The sequence below is a fragment of the Nerophis lumbriciformis genome, linkage group LG07 (genome assembly GCF_033978685.3).
Source record: "Nerophis lumbriciformis linkage group LG07, RoL_Nlum_v2.1, whole genome shotgun sequence".
Lineage (NCBI taxonomy): Eukaryota > Metazoa > Chordata > Actinopteri > Syngnathiformes > Syngnathidae > Nerophis > Nerophis lumbriciformis.
In genome coordinates, this window is record NC_084554.2 from 24,809,349 (window position 1) to 24,830,448 (window position 21,100).

Sequence of the window (21,100 nt, forward strand, 5' to 3'; positions counted from 1 at the left end):
TAAGTGTGACCAGTCAAACATAAGCCATACGTCTCAAATAAAGAACACCAACATTTTAAATGTTCCATTGAAAATATAGAAGATTACACACAGCGCTCAAAAATCTATCAAAATGTTTTAGTAGTAAATGTTTTAGTGCCATTTCTAATATAAAGTAGTGTAAAGTTCATACTTATATCTGTCAGTAAACTCGCCATGAAAGCGCTAAAACATACCGGTGTAGTGAGTATTCATTATTCACCCAAGGAACTTTAGTTATTAGAGTTCCGGTCGGACGGTTTTTCACAGGACACATTTCCGGTGTGGTTGTTTACGGATGAGGAGATGCTGCTCCGTTATTGATTGAAGTAAAGTCTGAATGTCATTAAAACAGTTAGCTCCATCTTTTGACACTTCTTCCACTCCCGTCCTTGCACGCTACACCGCTACAACAAAGATGACGGGGAGAAGACGCTATCGAAGGTAGGCCACGTAAATAAGACCGCCCACAAAACGGTGCATCCGGAAGTGACTGTCAGAAAGTGGCTTGAAGATGATCTGTAAAACATAATCTATGCAACATTTTGACCAAAGAACCATCATTACATGTTATGTAGACCACAAGGAAGTGTTTCCATTCAGAATTTTTTTTTAATAATATGACTCCTTTAGTGCACCCTACAATCCGGTGCGCCTAATATATGAAAAAGATTCATCGGCAGTGCGCCTTATAATCTGGTGCGCCCTATGGTCCGGAAAATACGGTAATCAAATAAGAAAAATCATAAAACGTCTTTCGAAAAACTTTCGAAAAGAGGCGTCCGGGTTGTCTAATATTCGTATCAATACTATTGAAATTATTTTGTGTCACAGATCATTTGACCATGTTTGTGTTTTTTCATCATCTAGATCTACCTGCGTTTCCTTGACTACGAAATGGCCAACTCCAATGAGTGCAAGCGTAACTTTGTGGCGGTGTACGATGGCGGCAGGTAAGAAAAAAGCAGGGTTTTATGAAACTGATATTATTGAGATAAACAAAGCAGTATTATTTGGTATCAAGATGACAAGATGTCATAGTTCTTATGTTACCTGCACACTGATCAATGGTGGTCAAATCATTTATGATATATCACATAGCTGATATTCAACCATCGAGCTACTGGTATTGAAATTCTGTTTTGAATTGTATTTCTGTATTTGATCAAATTGAAGATACTGACTGGCTGCTTAACTGTAGTTATCCTCAGTAGTATAATAGTAGCATAATACATAATAAAATCAGACAAGTGATTATTCAAATGTGAAGTTATCAAGTGGGATGGAGGATGAATATCATAACATGGGATTCATAAAAATGCACAAAAAAAGAAAAGTCTCCTCAACACTTATCTCATTTTAGTTCGGTGGAGGACCTGAAGAGTAAATTCTGCTCCACGGTGGCCAATGACCTCATGCTGGTGTCCACGCTGGGCGTCATCCGGATGTGGGCGGACGAGGCCAGCCGGAAAAGTCGCTTCCGCATTCTTTTCACCACCTACCAAGAGCGTAAGACTCCAGAACCTAACACCTGCAGTACAAGAGTATAGGGGTGTCCAAAGTGTGGCTCGGGAGGCATGGCGAAGATATTGCTTACTTCCTCCAAACAAGTTTAGAATTTGCCCCATTTGTGACGCTTTTCTAATTGGTGACGTCAGCGATTTATCCATATATGGTTGAGATTTACCCAAGGTGTTTTGCACAAGTCCACCATTGTAGTCCAACGCTGTAGTCAATAAGCTCCTTCTTTTTCTCGATCCACTCGTTGTGGGGAAGACTGGCTCGTACATGCACATGCATCCTCTGCTGTTGCCATTTCTAATACAAAGGACTATATAGTTCGGACCTAATATCTGTTGGTAGACTTCATATGGAAGCGCTAAAAACTACAACATGGCAGGGAGAAAACACAGTCAAAGAGAAGGCATGTCAATAAGACTGCTCACAAACTGTTCAGTGGCCTTGTGGTTAGAGTGTCCGCCCTGAGATCGGTAGGTCATGAGTTCAAACCCCGGCCGAGTCATATCAAAGACTATACAAATGGGACCGTTACCTCCCTGCTTGGCACTTAGCATCAAGGGTTGGAATGGGGGGTTAAATCACCAAAATTATTCCCCGAGCGCCGCTGCTGCTCACTGCTCCCCTCACCTCCCAGGGGGTGGAACAAGGGGATGGGTCAAATGCAGAGGACAAATTTGACCACACCTAGTGTGTGTGTGTGACTATCAGTGGTACTTTGACTTTAACTTTAAAACGTCGCATTCTAGAGATGGTCAGAAAGCAGCTTGAAGATGGTCTGTAAAACATCTATGCAAAATGTTGACTAAAGAACCATCGTTACATGTTATGTAGACCACAAGGAGGTCATACTTGCCAACCCTCCCGAAATTCAGCGCCTCTCCCGAAAACCTCCCGGGACAAATTTTCTCCCGAAAATCTCCCGAAATTCAGGCGGAGCTGGAGGCCATGCCCCCTCCAGCTCCGCCTGCCCAATCACGTTATAAGTGTAGAATGATCGAGGGCGAGTTCTTGGTGTCTTATGTGAGTTTATTGTTAGGCAGTTTCATTAACGTCCTCCGAGCGTGGTAACAACAGCAGTCACGTTTTCGTCTACCGTAAAGCAGTTTGTCTGCCGTAAACAGCAATGTTGTGACACTCTTAAACAGGACAATACTGCCATCTACTGTACATGCATATGTGACAATAACATCTAGGGCTTTTAGAGAGTGCAGTGCACAACTGCGCACACAAGAAGGAGACGAAGCAGAAGAATGAGGAAGATACAGCCATGGCGACGCCGACGACGAGTAAGATGAAGAAATACGCTTGTAAGTTCCAAGCCGCAGCTGCGATTGGACCTGGATAGCCTCCGGGAAGAAGTAGTGGACTACCAAGTCCTTGGCAGTGAAGATCTTCCTCAAGAAGCAAAGATTGACAGGTTTTGGGCCATGCTAGGGAGAGATGGTAGATTCCCGACTCTAGTGCATTTGATGAAAGCACTTTTGTGCGTGCCACACAGCAATGCATCATCAGAGAGGGTGTTCAGCATGGTTAGAAAAATAGTGACAGAGAATAGAACAAGGATGGACAATTCAACCCTTAACTCAACAATGAGTAGATGAGTGTATATGTGTAAATAAATGAACACTGAAATTCAAGTATTTATTTTATTATATATATATATATATATATATATATATATATATATATATATATATATATATATATATATATATATATATATATATATAATAAAATAAATATATATATATAGCTAGAATTCACTGAAAGTCAAGTATTTCTTATATATATATATATATATATATATATATATATATATATATATATACATATAATAAAATAAATATATATATATAGCTAGAATTCACTGAAAGTCAAGTATTTCTTATATGAAATACTTGACTTGGTGAATTCTAGCTGTAAATATACTCCTCCCCTCTTAACCACGCCCCCAACCACGCCCCCGCCCCACCCCCTGTTATCAATTGTACACGCAGTCTTAGTAGATCACCCGCACCACGCCCACTAATAATAGTACACGCAATTTTATAGTTTGCACGCGTTGTTTAGCTCGTGGTATTTGGGATTTTAGTAGAGCAGGCCCAATGTCTGTAAAACTGAGCTCTGAAGTTTTGTTGACATTTACAAGTAGAGGCATGTGAAACTTCGGCGAAAACGTGGAAATCCGCGTTTTTAAACATTCATTTTTGCATCAAAATATCCATCTCCATATCCATCTCCATTCGCTATCCGAGCCACAACGTTGACGGCTGTCTACTTTGCTGCTAATCATATTTGGATGATTACACTCCAAACGTTATTTCTGAACCAGTTGTAGTTCTAAAGTATTTATTCGTAGCTAACAAGAAGATGTATTTTTGACGTGATGTATTGTAAACAGAGGTCATAACACCGGAAGTATATTACCCGAGGGGGCGTGGCTACAGGATAGTGTTGCCAAATGGGAAAAGTTTTCTGAGTTCTTTGCATGTATGTCATATATTTGTACATTGCATTTTCGGTAACACTTTAGTATGGGGAACATATTCACCATTAATTAGTTGCTTATTAAAGTAACAAAAAACTTAATTTAAAGTTATTTGGACACTAGGGGAACATATAAGGGTTAGGGTTACTAATAAGCAATAATTCTCAGGTTATTGAGGGAAGACTCTTAGTTAATGGCTTACCGGTTGTGTAATAAGGCAATGCAGAATAAGGCATTAATAAGTACTTAATAATGACTAATTAAGAGCCAATATGTTACTAATTTGAATGTTAATAAGCAACTAATTAATGGTGAATATGTTCCCCATACTAAAGTGTTACTGCATTTTCAATTATGATAATGTTAGTAAATTATCTACAAAAAAAAATTTAATTACCGTATTTTTCGGACTATAAGTCGCAGTTTTTTTTCCACAGTTTGGCTGGGGGTGCGACTTTTACTCAGGAGCGAATTATGTGTGAAATTATTAACACATTACCGTAAAATATCAAATTATTTAGCTCATTCACGTAAGAGACTAGACGTATAAAATTTCATGGGATTTAGCGATTAGGAGTGACAGATTGTTTGGTAAACGTATAGCATGTTCTATATGTTATAGTTATTTGAATGACTCTTACCATAATATGTTACGTTAACATACCAGGCACGTTCTCAGTTGGTTATTTATGCGTCATATAACGTACACTTATTCAGCCTGTTGTTCACTATTCTTTATTTATTTAAAATTGCCTTTCAAATGTCTATTCTTGGTGTTGGGTTTTATCAAATACATTTCCCCAAACAATGCGACTTATACTCCAATGTGACTTATATACGTTTTTTTCCTTCTTTATTATGCATTTTCGGCCGGTGCGACTTATACTCCGGAGCGATTTATACTCCGAAAAATGCGGTATGTGGTACATTACATGGACATGTGTCAAAAAGACAGCCAAATAGGTTGGTAGATTAGAATACATCTAAAGGTAAAATATAGTGTAGAAATGCACCCAATTGCAGGATATTGAGATTTTTTTTCAAATTTTCCTCTTTATAATTCTCTATTTTTTTCTCAAAGGGTGCTCACATCCCTCCATCCATCCATTTTCCTCCACTTATCCGAGGTCGGATCGCGGGGGGCAGCATCCCTGCTTACATCCCTGCAATTAAAAATGTTTAAATTCCGACTCGTGCAACCGCTGAAAGGTGCGACTCCCGCTCACTGGTTATGTCAGCTCTTGCAACAGAAACTGATGCTTTCAAAGGCGGTGATAGTAGAAAAAGATCAAATATGTCTCTATTTTATAGAATGGTGCCTGTGGGTGATTGTGCGAATACAGACGATGGATAGAGCATCTGCTCTCGCCACAGTCCTATTGCAAAGACAACGCGAAAAGGGGAGTTATTGTGTGTCCATGCTTATGTTTGAGCCGGAAGATTATAGCACACACACAGGCTTTAAAATGCAAACAGTCATTATGCAACACCTAATCATTGTGAGTCTTTTCCATGTCAATGACATTGTTGAACAGAGAGATGTTTCTATTCATAATTGGTCCGCATATTGAGCTGATGGTGCAGTATCTAACCTGTTAATGAAAGCATTTAGGTCTAACACAGAAGGTTCTTTGTTAGGTTAGTAGTGTCATCCTTTTTTGCAAGGGCTTTTCACTGATGCACCGTAACCAGGGCAACGCCTGTGCCAAAAGACCCCGGCCTTTCATGCAAACTACTGAGCAGTCAACAGGTGACTCAGTCTATTCTTCGTCTTACTTCCAAAGCTATAAAAACACAATGCTATTATAATATATATGCATTGTTTAGTGTCCAATTGAAGGGCTGCACTTGATATGCAGCAGTCTTTTCATGTATTCATCGAATACGCTGACTGATACGACGTAGGCGTGAACATCTTCATATAGATATGATCATGAATTTCCGATATCACACTCAATTTCATCCAATCATTATCATATTATATCAAAGCAGTCTGCAAGTGACTGAAATAAAAGCGCAGACATCACAGTCTTTCTATTTTTTCACTAAGACAAAGTGTTTTGCAGCTTACAGTGCATCTTTAGGCCTTTATGAGTGTTCTCGCAGCTGCTCTTTCCCAGCGGGACCGGGAGCTTTTAGTGTGTCATTCACAAACCGCCGACTCCCAGCGAGATACTTCCGTTAGATGCAAAGTATTCCCAAATGCAAACATTAAACCATTAGCATCCGTGGTGCATGCTCACACCTGCGAGTACAACTGATGCTGATGATGTCTTTCAGGCTTGGGGACTCACATGTTGCCAGTAATCAGCGCCTCCAGAATTGTGTGTGCATTTTTTTGGTGTGATTAAAAATACCTCATTTTGCAGCAGCAGCTTTGTAAAAAAAAAAAAAAAATTGCAGCAAAAGCTGTAATGATTTGAGGCTTGGTTTTTTTCAATAACATTGCATAAGCTTGTTAGTTTATGAATTTACTATCAATGTTTTAAGTGTTCTTTGTACCCTTAACCCTAATTCAACCAAATATTATTAATTTGCACATAAGTGTGCATAGTTAGGAAAACAAAGACAATGATTTAAGGGACGCTATTAAATATTGATGTTTTACTAATTTTTTCCCCCCACAGAGTAGAGGCAAGCAAGGCATGTTTATTTATAGAGCACAATATGTACAATTCAAAGTGCTGTAGAGTGGACTAACAAATCCTAACTTACAAGTAAACACTGGATGGCAGTAAAAGCACATTATTTGAACACAGTGTCAAATTACCGTATTATAAAAACTGGAGATATATCGATTGCCAGTATATTGATTAACCGTGGTGAAATGTATTTATTTCTTTAATCACAATTTTTATTATCATAAAATCGTGATTGATTACGACACTTCGAAAATCACGATTTTCACGATTCACAATTAGTAGCACGCACGCTAACCGCTACTAGCTTTAATGCTAACACGAATAGAAGACACTTCAGTGTTTTGAAAATACTTGGTTAAAAGATTTCAATATGTGTATAAAATGAATAACTGATCATTTTGGTGATCTGGAATATTCATGTCGTTGCATATATCCCTAATTAAAAAAAACACCGCCAAAGCTCATTTTTTTGCTGCAAACATTCTCTGTGTATGTTTTACACTAAAAAAGTAAGTGTAAATTCCGGTGACCTTAAAGTCTACAGTGGTTGTTTTTTTATTGTTTTTTTTAACAGTGCAACGTTACGACTGTTATTTTTACACAAAAATTCTGGCAACTGAGCTGCCTTTTTTTTTTTTACTGTAAAATCTATGTTGGTTTTTTTATTTTTTTATTTTACAGTGCATTACTGTAAATGTAAAAACTGTATCATTGTTATTTTTACGGTAAAATTCTAGCGATTGATATGTCAGTTTTTTTACTGTAAAATCTGAGGTTGTTTTTACAGTTCATTACTGTAAATTGAAAAATGTAACCACTTGTATTTTTACGGTAAAATTCTGGCATCTGAGCTGACAGTTTTTTTACCCTAAAATCTACAGTCATTGATTTTCACAGTGTAATAATACAAAATGGAAAAACGGTGCTACTTTTATTTTTACAGAAAACTTCTGGCATTTGAGCTGCCAGCTGTTTACCATAAATCTACTGACTTTTGTTTTACAGCATTATGTCTAAATTACCGCATTTCCGGACTCCAGAGCTCACCAATATATAAGCTGGACCAACTAAATCTTAGAAGAAAAAAAATTCCCAACTTCCCATCTAATAGCCGACCAGAGTATGAGCCCCAGATATATACCTTGTGAAATTAGTTATTTACACAGAAAGATTCTGTAAAAGATTATTTACATACCTTAATTGTTTCTAACCGGTGCCTGTAATACAGCAGTAAAACGGCTGATCAAACAAAACAGAAGTCATCCTAATGAACCCGCCAGCTGCGGAAGCTAGCTCCCCAATTAGGTAAATAGACTCAATAACTCCATGTTGATGTTTTGGTGAATTTACTGAGAAATTTGTGAAACTGAAACAATACAGAAAGAATGCCATTGTAAGTTTATAATACTAACGCAGACACTCATGAATGTGTTAGCATATTCGCTGATAGATAGATAGATAGATAGATAGATAGATAGATAGATGCTTTATTCATCTCCAAATAGAAATTCACATGCTATTGACGCTAATTTGATTACATTACAATATCATCAGTAGTTTTAATTATATTGTAAAACTTACAAACGTTGCTCGGAGTGATGAATGATGAATCCATATGAGTAGAAACGTTATGGATGACTAGAAGATGGAACAGTACTTCAAGGATTTAAGGAGCTTTATTTGTCATACTTCTACTTCTGGTTAAAATCAATAAACAGAAGAAAATACTGTATATGTTCATCTTGCAGCACCTGCAGTTTGCAAACTCGTCCAAAAGATGGTGTCATAGCACAAACAATAACACACCTTTTCGATGTCTCTGCTTGTGTTTTATGAAAACTATTTGCATTATGGCTGTTAGTGAAGAAAACCCCATAGTATAGCTGCGCCGTTTTATAAGCCACAGGGTTCTAAGAGTAGGAAAAAAGTAGCGGTTTATAGTCTGGAATTTACAGTAAATACATTATGGCTTGTGCAATAATCATCAGAAATAACAGCATTATCATATTTGGATAAGAGTCATTAGATACATTTATACGTATATTGATAGTCATTAAACATTTAATCAAATCAACTTGATACTGTTTGACCGGTATCACTCGCCTTCTGCATTATTATTCCCATCAGCTACTCATTTAGCTGGTAATTTATGCCTCCAGCATCGACTGGGACACGTTTATGTGTGGGCAAAAGGGCACTTTTATTACGTCTTGATATTAATTTTGCAGCAGATCAGAAAGGATCACATTCTGGTCTCTTTACTGAGCTGGCATCAAGCAAAGAGGCTTGGCCCCCTCTGCTGGTTCCTAGCAGGAAACACTGATAAACACTCATCGTTCAATGGCAACACAGCCATTTTTACATTAAACAAATATGTATCTTCAGCAGAAAATGTATTATTGTATTGCCTTTTAAATTTGCTGAATTGTACTGAAACTTCATAGTAGGGAAGAAGATTTAGAATGTTCTCTTTTTCCTCCTTTAAATTGTAACAAAGGAATCCAGAGCAAGGGCACCTTGACTTTATATTATGCCACTTTATGATGATGTCTGCCCTAACATCAGCGCGCTGATTTTACGACCGTGTCTTCCTGATGGGTTGCTCTGCCCTTGTGCTGACATCATAGACAGGGCGGAGACATGGAATGGCGGTCTTATGATGACGGTGACGGCAAGGCCGCGCTTAGACGAGGGGTGAGAGGGCTTTTTGTATGAGATGTGAGTCAGTGCGACATTTCTAAATCAAAAGGTTTAATTTCGGTGTTGAAGTGTGCAACACTAATCTCATTATTTTCCACTGATTTGTACATTTTTAAGCAGTTTACAGATTTTCTGCTGTTAATAGTGTCAATTGTATGTTTGTTTTTGGAACATCTTTTTAATCTCGTGACTTTCAATGTGAAACAAGTGTGTCTCAGCTCAGTGTGCCTCTGTTGTGATTCCAGCTCCATGTGATCCAGATGCCTTCTTCTGCCACAGTAACATGTGCATAAACAACACACTGGTGTGCAACGGCATGCAGAACTGTGTGTACCCATGGGATGAGAATCAGTGTAAAGGTGAGTTGTTGATGCAAGTGTGTTGGAATTGTACATAATTACTCATCTGAAATGTTGACAACGCAACAATAGCAAAATGGTGGCTGGATATGCAAGATTTGTGTGAATATGGGTTGTTCCTACTCTTTTTTCGGACTTGTTGAATTGTGCAACTGTAATCAAGTGATGTGCCTAAATATAACTCCTTAAGCATATTTTAAATAATTAAACCATACCATACCTTGTAGGTCTGTTGCACACATTGACCTATCATGGATACAGGGTGTCATGATTGGCCAATTTAAACCAACCAATGAAACAAGAGTATCATGATGGATCAATCAATTCCAATCAATTCCTCGTACACTATATAACAATGGCGTGGGTCAGTTGGTAGAGCGGCCGTGCCAGCAACTCGAGGGTATATATATATTCATAAATATGTATATATATGTATGTATATGTATGTATGTATGTATATATATATATGTATGTATATATATGTATATGCATATATATATATGTATGTATATATGTATGTATATATAAGTATATGTATATATATATATATATATATATATATATATGTATATGTATATGGCAAAACAACGTGTATATATATATATATATATATATATATATATGATAGGTCATATATATATGCATATATATATGTATGATAGGTCATATATATATGCATATATATATATATATATATATATAATATATATATGCATATATATATATATATATATATATATATAATATATATATATATATATATATATATATACATACACTTACATATGTGCACCACGAAACTCTTTATTTTGACAGCTAAAAATAAAATCCACTTTATCAGTTGTTACATAATGTACAAGAAATATACATATATATATACACGTACATATGTGCACCACAAAACTCTTTATTTTGACAGCTAAAAATAAAATCCACTTTATCAGTTGTTACTTAATGTACAATAAATATACATACATATATATATCCATCCATCCATCCATTTTCTACCGCTTATTCCCTTCGTGGTCGCGAGGGGCGCTGGAGTCTATCTAAGCTACAATCGGGTGGAAGGCGGGGTACACCCTGGACAAGTCGCCACCTCATCGCAGGGCCACATATATATATATATATATATATGTGTGTATATATATATATATATATATATATATATATATATATATATATGTATGTGTATATATATATATATATATATATATATATATATATATATACATTTACAATGCACAAAACCAGTGAAGTTGGCCCGTTGTTTAAATTGTACGTAAAAACAGAATACAATGATTTTCAAATCCTTTTCAACTTATATTCAATTGCATACACTGCTAAGACAAGATACTTAATGTTCGAATTGAGAAACTTTTTTTCTTTTTGCAAATAATCATTCACTTTAAATTTAATGGCAGCAACACATTGCAAAAAAGTTGGCACATGGGCATTTTTACCACTGTGTTACATGGCCTTTCCTTTTAACGACACTCAGTAAACGTTCAGTAAATTATTTCCCATTCTTGCTTGATGTACAGCTTAAGTTGTTCAACAGTCCGGGGTCTTCGTTGTCGTATTTTACAGGCAGGCCAGTCTAGTACCCGCACTCTTTTACTATGAAGCCACGCTGTTGTAACACGTGCAGAATGTGGCTTGGCATTGTCTTGCTGAAATAAGCAGGGGCGTCCATGAAAAAGACGTTGCTTTGATGGCGACATACAAACGTATGTTGCTCCAAAAGCTGTATGGAGCATTAATGGTGCCTTCACAGATGTGTAAGTTACCCATGCTTTGGTCACTAATACACCCCCATACCATCACAGATGCTGGCTTTTGAACTTTGCGCCTATATCAGTCAGGATAATAAATGATAAATGGGTTATACTTGTATCGCGCTTTTCTACCTTCAAGGTACTCAAAGCGCTTTGACAGTATTACCACATTCAGCCATTCACACACACATTCACACACTGATGGCGGGAGCTGCCATGCAAGGCGCTAACCAGCAGCCATCAGGAGCAAGGGGTGAAGTGTTTTGCCCAAGGACACAACGGACGTGACTAGGATGGTTCTTTTCCTCTTTGGTCCGGAGGACACAGCATCCACAATTTCCAAAAACAATTTGCAATGTGGACTCGTCAGACCACAGAAAACTTTTCCACTTTGCATCAGTCCATCTTAGATGAGCTCGGGCCCAGCGAAGCCGGCAGCGTTTCTGGGTGTTGTTGATAAATGGCTTTTGCTTTGCATAGTAGAGTTTTAACTTGCAGTTACAGATGTAGTAATGAACTGTAGTTACTGACAGTGGTTTTCTGAAGTGTTCCTGAGCCCATGTGGTGATATCCTTGACTCACTGATGTCGGTTTTTGATGCAGTACCGCCTGAGGGATCGAAGGTCACAGGCATTCAGTGTTGGTTTTCGGCTTGCCATGATTTCTCCAGATTCTCTGAACCTTTTGATGACATTGTATTCTGTTTTTATTTACCATTTACGCAACGTGCCAACTTCACTGGTTCTGGGTTTTGTGTGTACATATACAGGTAAAAGCCAGTAAATTAGAATATTTTGAAAAACTTGATTTATTTCAGTAATTGCATTCAAAAGGTGTAACTTGTACATTATATTTATTCATTGCACACAGACTGATGCATTCAAATGTTTATTTCATTTAATTTTGATGATTTGAAGTGGCAACAAATGAAAATCCAAAATTCCGTGTGTCACAAAATTAGAATATTACTTAAGGCTAATACAAAAAAAGGGATTTTTAGAAATGTTGGCCAACTGAAAAGTATGAAAATGAAAAATATGAGCATGTACAATACTCAATACTTGGTTGGAGCTCCTTTTGCCTCAATTACTGCGTTAATGCGGCGTGGCATGGAGTCGATGAGTTTCTGGCACTGCTCAGGTGTTATGAGAGCCCAGGTTGCTCTGATAGTGGCCTTCAACTCTTCTGCGTTTTTGGGTCTGGCATTGTGCATCTTCCTTTTCACAATACCCCACAGATTTTCTATGGGGCTAAGGTCAGGGGAGTTGGCGGGCCAATTTAGAACAGAAATACCATGGTCCGTAAACCAGGCACGGGTAGATTTTGCGCTGTGTGCAGGCGCCAAGTCCTGTTGGAACTTGAAATCTCCATCTCCATAGAGCAGGTCAGCAGCAGGAAGCATGAAGTGCTCTAAAACTTGCTGGTAGACGGCTGCATTGACCCTGGATCTCAGGAAACAGAGTGGACCGACACCAGCAGATGACATGGCACCCCAAACCATCACCCAACCATGCAAATTTTGCATTTCCTTTGGAAATCGAGGTCCCAGAGTCTGGAGGAAGACAGGAGAGGCACAGGATCCACGTTGCCTGAAGTCTAGTGTAAAGTTTCCACCATCAGTGATGGTTTGGGGTGCCATGTCATCTGCTGGTGTCGGTCCACTCTGTTTCCTGAGATCCAGGGTCAACGCAGCCGTCTACCAGCAAGTTTTAGAGCACTTCATGCTTCCTGCTGCTGACCTGCTCTATGGAGATGGAGATTTCAAGTTCCAACAGGACTTGGCGCCTGCACACAGCGCAAAATCTACCCGTGCCTGGTTTACGGACAATGGTATTTCTGTTCTAAATTGGCCCGCCAACTCCCCTGACCTTAGCCCCATAGAAAATCTGTGGGGTATTGTGAAAAGGAAGATGCAGAATGCCAGACCCAAAAACGCAGAAGAGTTGAAGGCCACTATCAGAGCAACCTGGGCTCTCATAACACCTGAGCAGTGCCAGAAACTCATCGACTCCATGCCACGCCGCATTAACGCAGTAATTGAGGCAAAAGGAGCTCCAACCAAGTATTGAGTATTGTACATAATCATATTTTTCATTTTCATACTTTTCAGTTGGCCAACATTTCTAAAAATCCCTTTTTTGTATTAGCCTTACACAATATTCTAATTTTGTGACACACGGAATTTTGGATTTTCATTTGTTGCCACTTCAAATCATCAAAATTAAATGAAATAAACATTTGAATGCATCAGTCTGTGTGCAATGAATAAATATAATGTACAAGTTACACCTTTTGAATGCAATTACTGAAATAAATCAAGTTTTTCAAAATATTCTAATTTACTGGCTTTTACCTGTATATACAGTTGCGATCAGAAGTTTACATCCACTTGTAAAGAACATAATGTCATGGCTGTCTCGAGTTTCCAATAATTTCTACAACTCTTATTTTTTTGTGATAGAGTGATTGGAGCACATACTTGTTGGTCACAAAAAACATTCATGAAGTTTGGTTCTTTTATGAATTTATTATGGGTCTACTGAAAATGTGACAAAATCTGCTGGGTCAAAAGTATACATACAGCAATGTTAATATTTGGTTACATGTCCCTTGGCAAGTTTCACTGGAATAAGGCGCTTTTGGTAGCCATCCACAAGCTTCTGGCAAGCTTCTGGTTGAATTTTAGACCACTAGCGCTATACAATTATAACCCATTTAACTTTCTTCATATGAAACAATGTACACATTAATAATGGATTCCAGCCTTGACAAAAGTCCATATTCTGGTAAAATATGCATACTTTAAACACGCTATAAAGCACTTTACAGTACTATATATCAAACAAACATAACAAGGGAGTGATGGATGAACTTTCTATTTAACAACAAAGCCAAACCAACAACAACTAATTGAACTGTCCTCATTTGTAGCCACTTTGGGACACAAACACACACACACACACACACACACACACACACACCATCACGAGCCATGTGATGCACTCACTGTTGAAATTATTTTACAGCCAGGTCGGTACAAAAATGATGACGAAAAAATAAAACACACTTTACCTTATTAGGTATTTGTTTGACATAGAGCAGAAGGGGGTGGCTGTGGATACTTCCTGAATGTTTCAAATCACACCTTGCTTGTCCATTGCTTTCTTGGACTCATAATTAAGTGAGCAAAACTACAAACCCCGTTTCCATATGAGTTGGGAAATTATGTTAGATGTAAATATAAATGGAATACAATGATTTGCAAATCATTTTCAACCCATATTCAGTTGAATATGCTACAAAGACAACATATTTGATGTTCAAACTGATAAACTTTTTTTTTTTTGCAAATCATTAACTTTAGAATTTGGTGCCATCAACACGTGACAAAGAAGTTGGGAAAGGTGGCAATAAATACTGATAAAGTTGAGGAGTGCTCATCAAACACTTTTTTGGAACATCCCACAGGTGTGCAGGCTAATTGGGAACAGGTGGGTGCCATGATTGGGTATAAAAACAGCTTCCCAAAAAATGCTCAGTCTTTCACAAGAAAGGATGGGGCAAGGTACACCCCTTTGTCCACAACTGCGTGAGCAAATAGTCAAACAGTTTAAGAACAATGTTTCTCAAAGTGCAATTGCAAGAAATTTAGGGATTTCAACATTTACGGTCCATAATATCATCAAAAGGTTCAGAGATTCTGGAGGAATCACTCCACGTAAGCGGCATGACCGGAAACCAACATTGAATGACCTTGACCTTCGATCCCTCAGACGGCACTGTATCAAAAACCGACATCAATCTCTAAAGGATGTCACCACATGGGCTCAGGAACACTTCAAAAAACCACTGTCACTAAATACAGTTCGTCGCTACATCTGTAAGTGCAAGTTAAAGCTCTACTATGCAGGGTGACAGCCATTTATCAACAACATCCAGAAACGGCGCCGGCTTCTCTGGGCCCAAGATCATCTAAGATGGACTCATGCAAAGTGGAAAAGTGTTCTGTGGTCTGACGAGTCCACATTTCAAATTGTTTTTGGAAATATTCGACATCGTGTCATCCGGACCAAAGGGGAAGCGAACCATCCAGACTGTTATCAACGCAAAGTTCAAAAGCCAGCATCTGTGATGGTATGGGGTGCATTAGTGCCCAAGGCATGGGTAATTTACACATCTGTGAAGGCACCATTAATGCTGAAAGGTACATACAGGTTTTGAAACAACATATGCTGCCATCTAACCGCCGTCTTTTTCATGGAAGCCCCTGCTTATTTCAGCAAGACAATGCCAAGCCACATTCAGTACATAAAAAACGAGTGCGTGTACTTTCCTGGTCCGCCTGCAGTCCAGACCTGTCTCCCATTGAAAATGTGTGGCGCATTATGAAGCGTAAAATATGACAGCGGAGACCCCGGACTGTTGAACGACTGAAGCTCTACATAAAACAAGAATGGGAAAGAATTCCACTTTCAAAGCTTCAACAATTAGTTTCCTCAGTTCCCAAACGTTTATTGAGTGTTGTTAAAAGAAAAGGTGATGTAACACTGGTGAACATGCCCTCTCCCAACTACTTTGGCATGTGTTGCAGCCATGAAATTCTAAGTTAATTATTATTTGTAAAAAAAAAAATAAAGTTTGAGTTTGAACATCAAATATCTTGTCTTTGTAGTGCATTCAATTGAATATGGGTTGAAAAGGAGTTGTAAATCATTGTATTCCGTTTATATTTACATCTAACACAATTTCCCAACTCATATGGAAACGGGGTCTGTATAAAAATGTTGTCAAAAGACTAAAAAACACTTAAAAAGCACACAAAGTAGCACTTAGTACAGTAGTACAGCCCTGCTGACTGAATAAGCACCAGAGATCAATCTGCTGCCCTCATTGTATGTGCTGCCGGGCACAACATGGATGGATGAAACAATTGTCCTCGGAGACAAGGTTTGTACAACAAAGCATCATTTTGTACATTGACGCGTTTGTAAAGTGAGGTCCCACTGTGCAAGCAAAGAGCAAACTGCAAAGTCAGCATATCACTGATTTGTTCATTGTAAACAACAAGTTATGATGGTTTTATATTGTGTTACGTGCGGCCAGTCTTCCTCTCAGGGAATAAAACACACTGGTCAATCCCAACTTCTTTTGGATGACATATATGTTGAGTAAGAAGGACCACCGAGACAGAATTGTACTTGGCCAAGTTTTACTAAAGCTTTAGGAAACCAGCCCTTACAATGCAATAATAGCAACATCAAGAAGCGGTCTAAACTCAAACGAAAAGACTCAGCTCAGAAAAAAATACAGCTTTTTGTTCTAAACCAGTGGTTCTTAACCTTGTTGGAGGTACCGAACCCCACCAGTTTCATATGCGCATTCACCGAACCCTTCTTTAGTGAAAAATAAAATGTTTATATATTTTTTTTTTCAAATTCAAGACAAAGTTATGTTTTTTACTAGTGAACAAAATGAACCGTGCATGAACATCACCTTGTTCAAAGAACAAAACCTACACAGTGCATGAACTCACAACAAAATACACACTTGCAAATCAGATGGAAAATTAGAGGGAACATTGATTGGGGGTATCCATAATACTTAGACTTAGACTTCCTTTTTATTGTCATTCAAATTTGAACTTTATAGTACAGATAGGCAGATAGGGAGAAGTTTTTATTTACACGATTGATTGATTGATTGAATTAAACTTTTATTAGTAGATTGCACAGTACAGTACATATTCCGTACAATTTACCACTAAATGGTAGCACCAGAATAAGTTTTTCAACTTGTTTAATTAAGTCGGGGTCCACGTTAATCAATTCATGAGTCTGGTGTGTTTTGACCGCTGCGGCGGAGGCTCTGTCGAACCCCTGTGTCAGAACGAGGACTATGGAGTGGTTGTTTTCCCGAGATGCAAGTGAACTTGGACCGGACATGGCGTGAAGGTAGTGACATCTTTTATTTTAACACTCAAAATCAACAAACGAAAGGCGCTCACAGCGGAGGTACAAAACGTGGCTATGAAAGTAAAACACTAGCACGAAGGCAGAACTATGGACATAAAACAAAACTTGCAAACTATGGCCTGAATAAAGAGAACTTACTTGGAACGAGAAAAGGACATGAAAAAGAGCAGCATGGATCATCAACAAGAGTGTGTAGAGAGTGATGTCGCCAGAAAGACGGCCTGGCAACTGGAAGCTTAAATAATAGTGACATGATTAGTGACAGCAGGTGCGTGATTCAAAATGTGAAAACGTGAGACAGGTGCGTGACATGAGGATGTGAACCAGGTGAAACTAATGGTTGCTATGGTGACAAAGCAAGGGAGTGAAAACCCGAACTAAAAAGTGTCCAAAAACTAAACAAAACATAACTAAAAAAAACATGATCACAGACATGACACCCTAAGGCCGACTCACCGAACCCCTAGGGTTCGATCGAACCCAGATTAAGAACCACTGTTCTAAACAGATAAGGCTTTCTCCACAAAAAGGGAGTACATTATACTCCCAATAGACATTCCAGCGCATTCAAGGTGAAGCACAGAGTTTACTAGCGGACATAAGATAAAAGCACGGAGATAACGAGAAGACACACTAGACAGGTCAATACTAACTGATTTAAACATGACTATGGATTAAAAAAAGAACACTTAAAAATATTGCATTCTCACAATTGCTATTGAGTTCATTGAAGTTATGAGGGTTTTGAATATGTTTTAACAAGTTTGCTCAATTTAACATACCCGAAAAGGTGTGGGAAGAAGCAAAGCTTGTATGTGAAACACACATACACTGAACAAACCAACATTTTAAAGCATATGTAGAGGTAGAATAAACACTAATGATACTTCAAATGCATCTTGTGAAGTTCATAAAAAAAAATGGTATCAGGAGGTTATCTAGTTCAGGGGTCGGCAACCTTTACCACTCAAAGAGCCATTTTGACCAGTTTCACAAATTAAAGAAAACAATGGGAGCCACAAAACTCTTTTGAAATTTTAAATGAAATAACACTGCATACAAAGTTTATTTTTGCTTTGTGCTATGTAGAAACCAGGGGTCTCAAACACGCGGCCCGCACCTTAATATGAAAATGTAATGTTAGTGCGGCCCGCGAGTTTTATATGAATGGCGCTTGACAGCGCCATACTTGCCAACCCTCCCGATTTTTCCGGGAGACTCCCGAATTTCATAGCAACTATTCTCTCGAACGTCTGTTGATTTTCACCCTAGCAACAATAATAAGGGTGTGCCGTGTTGGCACAGCATTTAACGCCTTCTACAACCTGTACAAACAGCGTGCCGGCCCAGTCACACGTTGTATGAGGCTTCTGCTTGCACACGTAAGTGACAGCAAGGCATACTTGATCAACAGCCACACAGGTCACACTGACGGTGGCTGTATAAAACAACTTTAACACTCTTACTAATATGCGCCACACTGTGAACCCACACCAAACAAGAATGACAAACACATTTCGGGAGAACATCTGCACTGTAACACAACATAAACACAACAGAACAAATACCCAGAATGCCATACAGCCCTAACTCTTCCGGGCTACATTATACACACGGAAAGGGGGGGGGGGTTGATGTGTGGGGGAGCAGGGTTGGGGTGGCGGGGTTTGGTGGTAGCGGGGGTGTATTGTTAGGGGGTGTATTGTTAGGGTGAAAATCGGAGAATATTTGCCCTGGGAGAGGCACCAAAATCCGTAAGTCTCCCGGGAAAATCGGGAGGGTTGGCAAGTATGCAACTGAGCCGCATCAGAGTGGTCAAAGAGCCGCATGCGGCTCCGGAGCTGCGGGTTGCTGACCCCTGATCTAGTTAGAGACAGAATAGAGGCGTTGATTAGAGCATTTGCAATACATGTTCAGTATTTGTGTTGCTCTAAAACATGTGTGTGCTCGTGCGCAGAGAAGAGAAAAGCCAACATCCTGGACAACCTGAACAACACCAACGGGACCATCATCGGCGTCACCTGTTGCATCGTCCTCCTCCTTCTCATCATCTCCGTCATCGTACAAATCAAGCAGCCTCGCAAAAAGTACATCCTGCGGCGTGAGGACTTTGACCCCACCATGTTTCAGGAAGTCTTCGAGCCGCCTCACTACGAGCTGTGCGCTCTCCGCGGCGCCACCACCACGGCCGCCGCCGCCTCAGCAGACCTCGTCGACCTGGCGGAAGACTTTGAGAACTACCACGCCCTCCGTCGTGCCTCCTCACGCTGCATCCACGACCACCACTGTGGCTCTCCCTCCAACCCGGGCTCGGCCCACATATCCCAGCTGTCCCTCAGCGGGCGAGGGAGCCGCGGCAACCTGAGCACGCGGGACGCGGCGGCCAGCCTGCTGGCGGACCTCCCGCAGCCTCCAATGTCCGTGCGGCCCCTACTGCCCTCAGCGGGGAACCGCAGGAGCATCTTGGTCATGAAGCACAGCTACTCGCAGGAGGGAGCGGACAACGGCTACGACCTGGACGACGACATGGATGAAGTTCCAACCACCAGCCACCGGCTTTCACGCCACGAAAAGGCAGTACAGCGGTCAGTATCCATAGATTTCTGATGACAGGAGACCAGAAGGCCTCATTTTACTCTGGAATCTTCACTTTTTACTTTCATCTTTGCTCTTCCTTCATCTTTGCTCCTCTTCTCAAAAATGTTTCTTTTGGTTTTCTCTCCCCCTTTCCACCATTTAAAACTGTTCTCTTCCATGCTCATCTTTGAATATATACAATATGAACAGAAGTATTGGGACACCTGCCTATTTTTACCTACAGGATGTGGAAATCGAAGAGGCTGTGCGTTTCTTTTTTTGTCGATTTAAGGAGTTTTTGGGTCTTTTTCCACCCCAAACTCACGAAACAGCTCTGTGAAATAGGGCCTTACCCGAAATAAACTCATCAATACTGCAGCACCTCAACTTACAATTAGTTAGGTGGTGGGGGGGCAGTTAACTTATCCCAAATCAATATTGCCCATGGAAGTCAGTTGAATTGGTGCTTGGCCCCCTAAACAGCACAATTTTAACATGTAACATGTCTTTTCAAAAGAAAAACAAACTTCTAAATGACAAATATTGTATAAAAACAATACAGTATGAGATTGAATAATACAGAAGCCGCTTAGATAAATTCTGTAAAATAAAGATTCTAAAACCAATACAAGCTAGATCAGGGATGTCAAACGTACGGCCCGCGGGCCGGATCTGTCCCACAAACAGGTTTTATCCAGCCCGCGGGATGAGTTTGCAAAGTATAAAAATTAGCCGACATTTTTAAATGAAAGTAACTGATGTTCTAAACGTGTCCACTAGATGTCGCAATAGAAATTATTTGCATCTTTGTAGATTATGCTACATATGTAAAAAAAAAAAAAAAAAAAACATGTTAGTGCACCAGTTGAGGAAAATGAGCAAACTACATAAATAACATCCTGTAATTTGATTTTGATATTATTTTTTTATCTTGATAGATTGAAAATTAACACCAATGAGTTGACTGATGAACATTATCACATCATTTATTCAGAAAGTATAAATAACGACAAATAAAGATAGACTACTATTAACCGCAACATGT

The 21,100-nt window shown here is 39.1% G+C and overlaps 1 protein-coding gene across 3 annotated transcripts in view; it reads left to right on the plus strand.

The window, feature by feature from the left end:
• neto1l (neuropilin (NRP) and tolloid (TLL)-like 1, like) overlaps positions 1-21,100 on the plus strand; it is a 230,616-nt gene that overhangs the window by 191,724 nt on the left and 17,792 nt on the right. For all 3 annotated transcript variants that reach the window (XR_012050547.1, XM_072913487.1, XM_072913486.1), the window contains exons 10-13: positions 889-971; positions 1,382-1,527; positions 9,615-9,728; positions 19,436-20,063. Coding sequence is in view for 2 of the 3 variants with exons in the window: in XM_072913487.1 (XP_072769588.1) it covers positions 889-971; positions 1,382-1,527; positions 9,615-9,728; positions 19,436-20,063 (971 nt within the window). In the remaining variant the exon portion in view is untranslated. The remainder of the gene's footprint in view (positions 1-888; positions 972-1,381; positions 1,528-9,614; positions 9,729-19,435; positions 20,064-21,100) is intronic.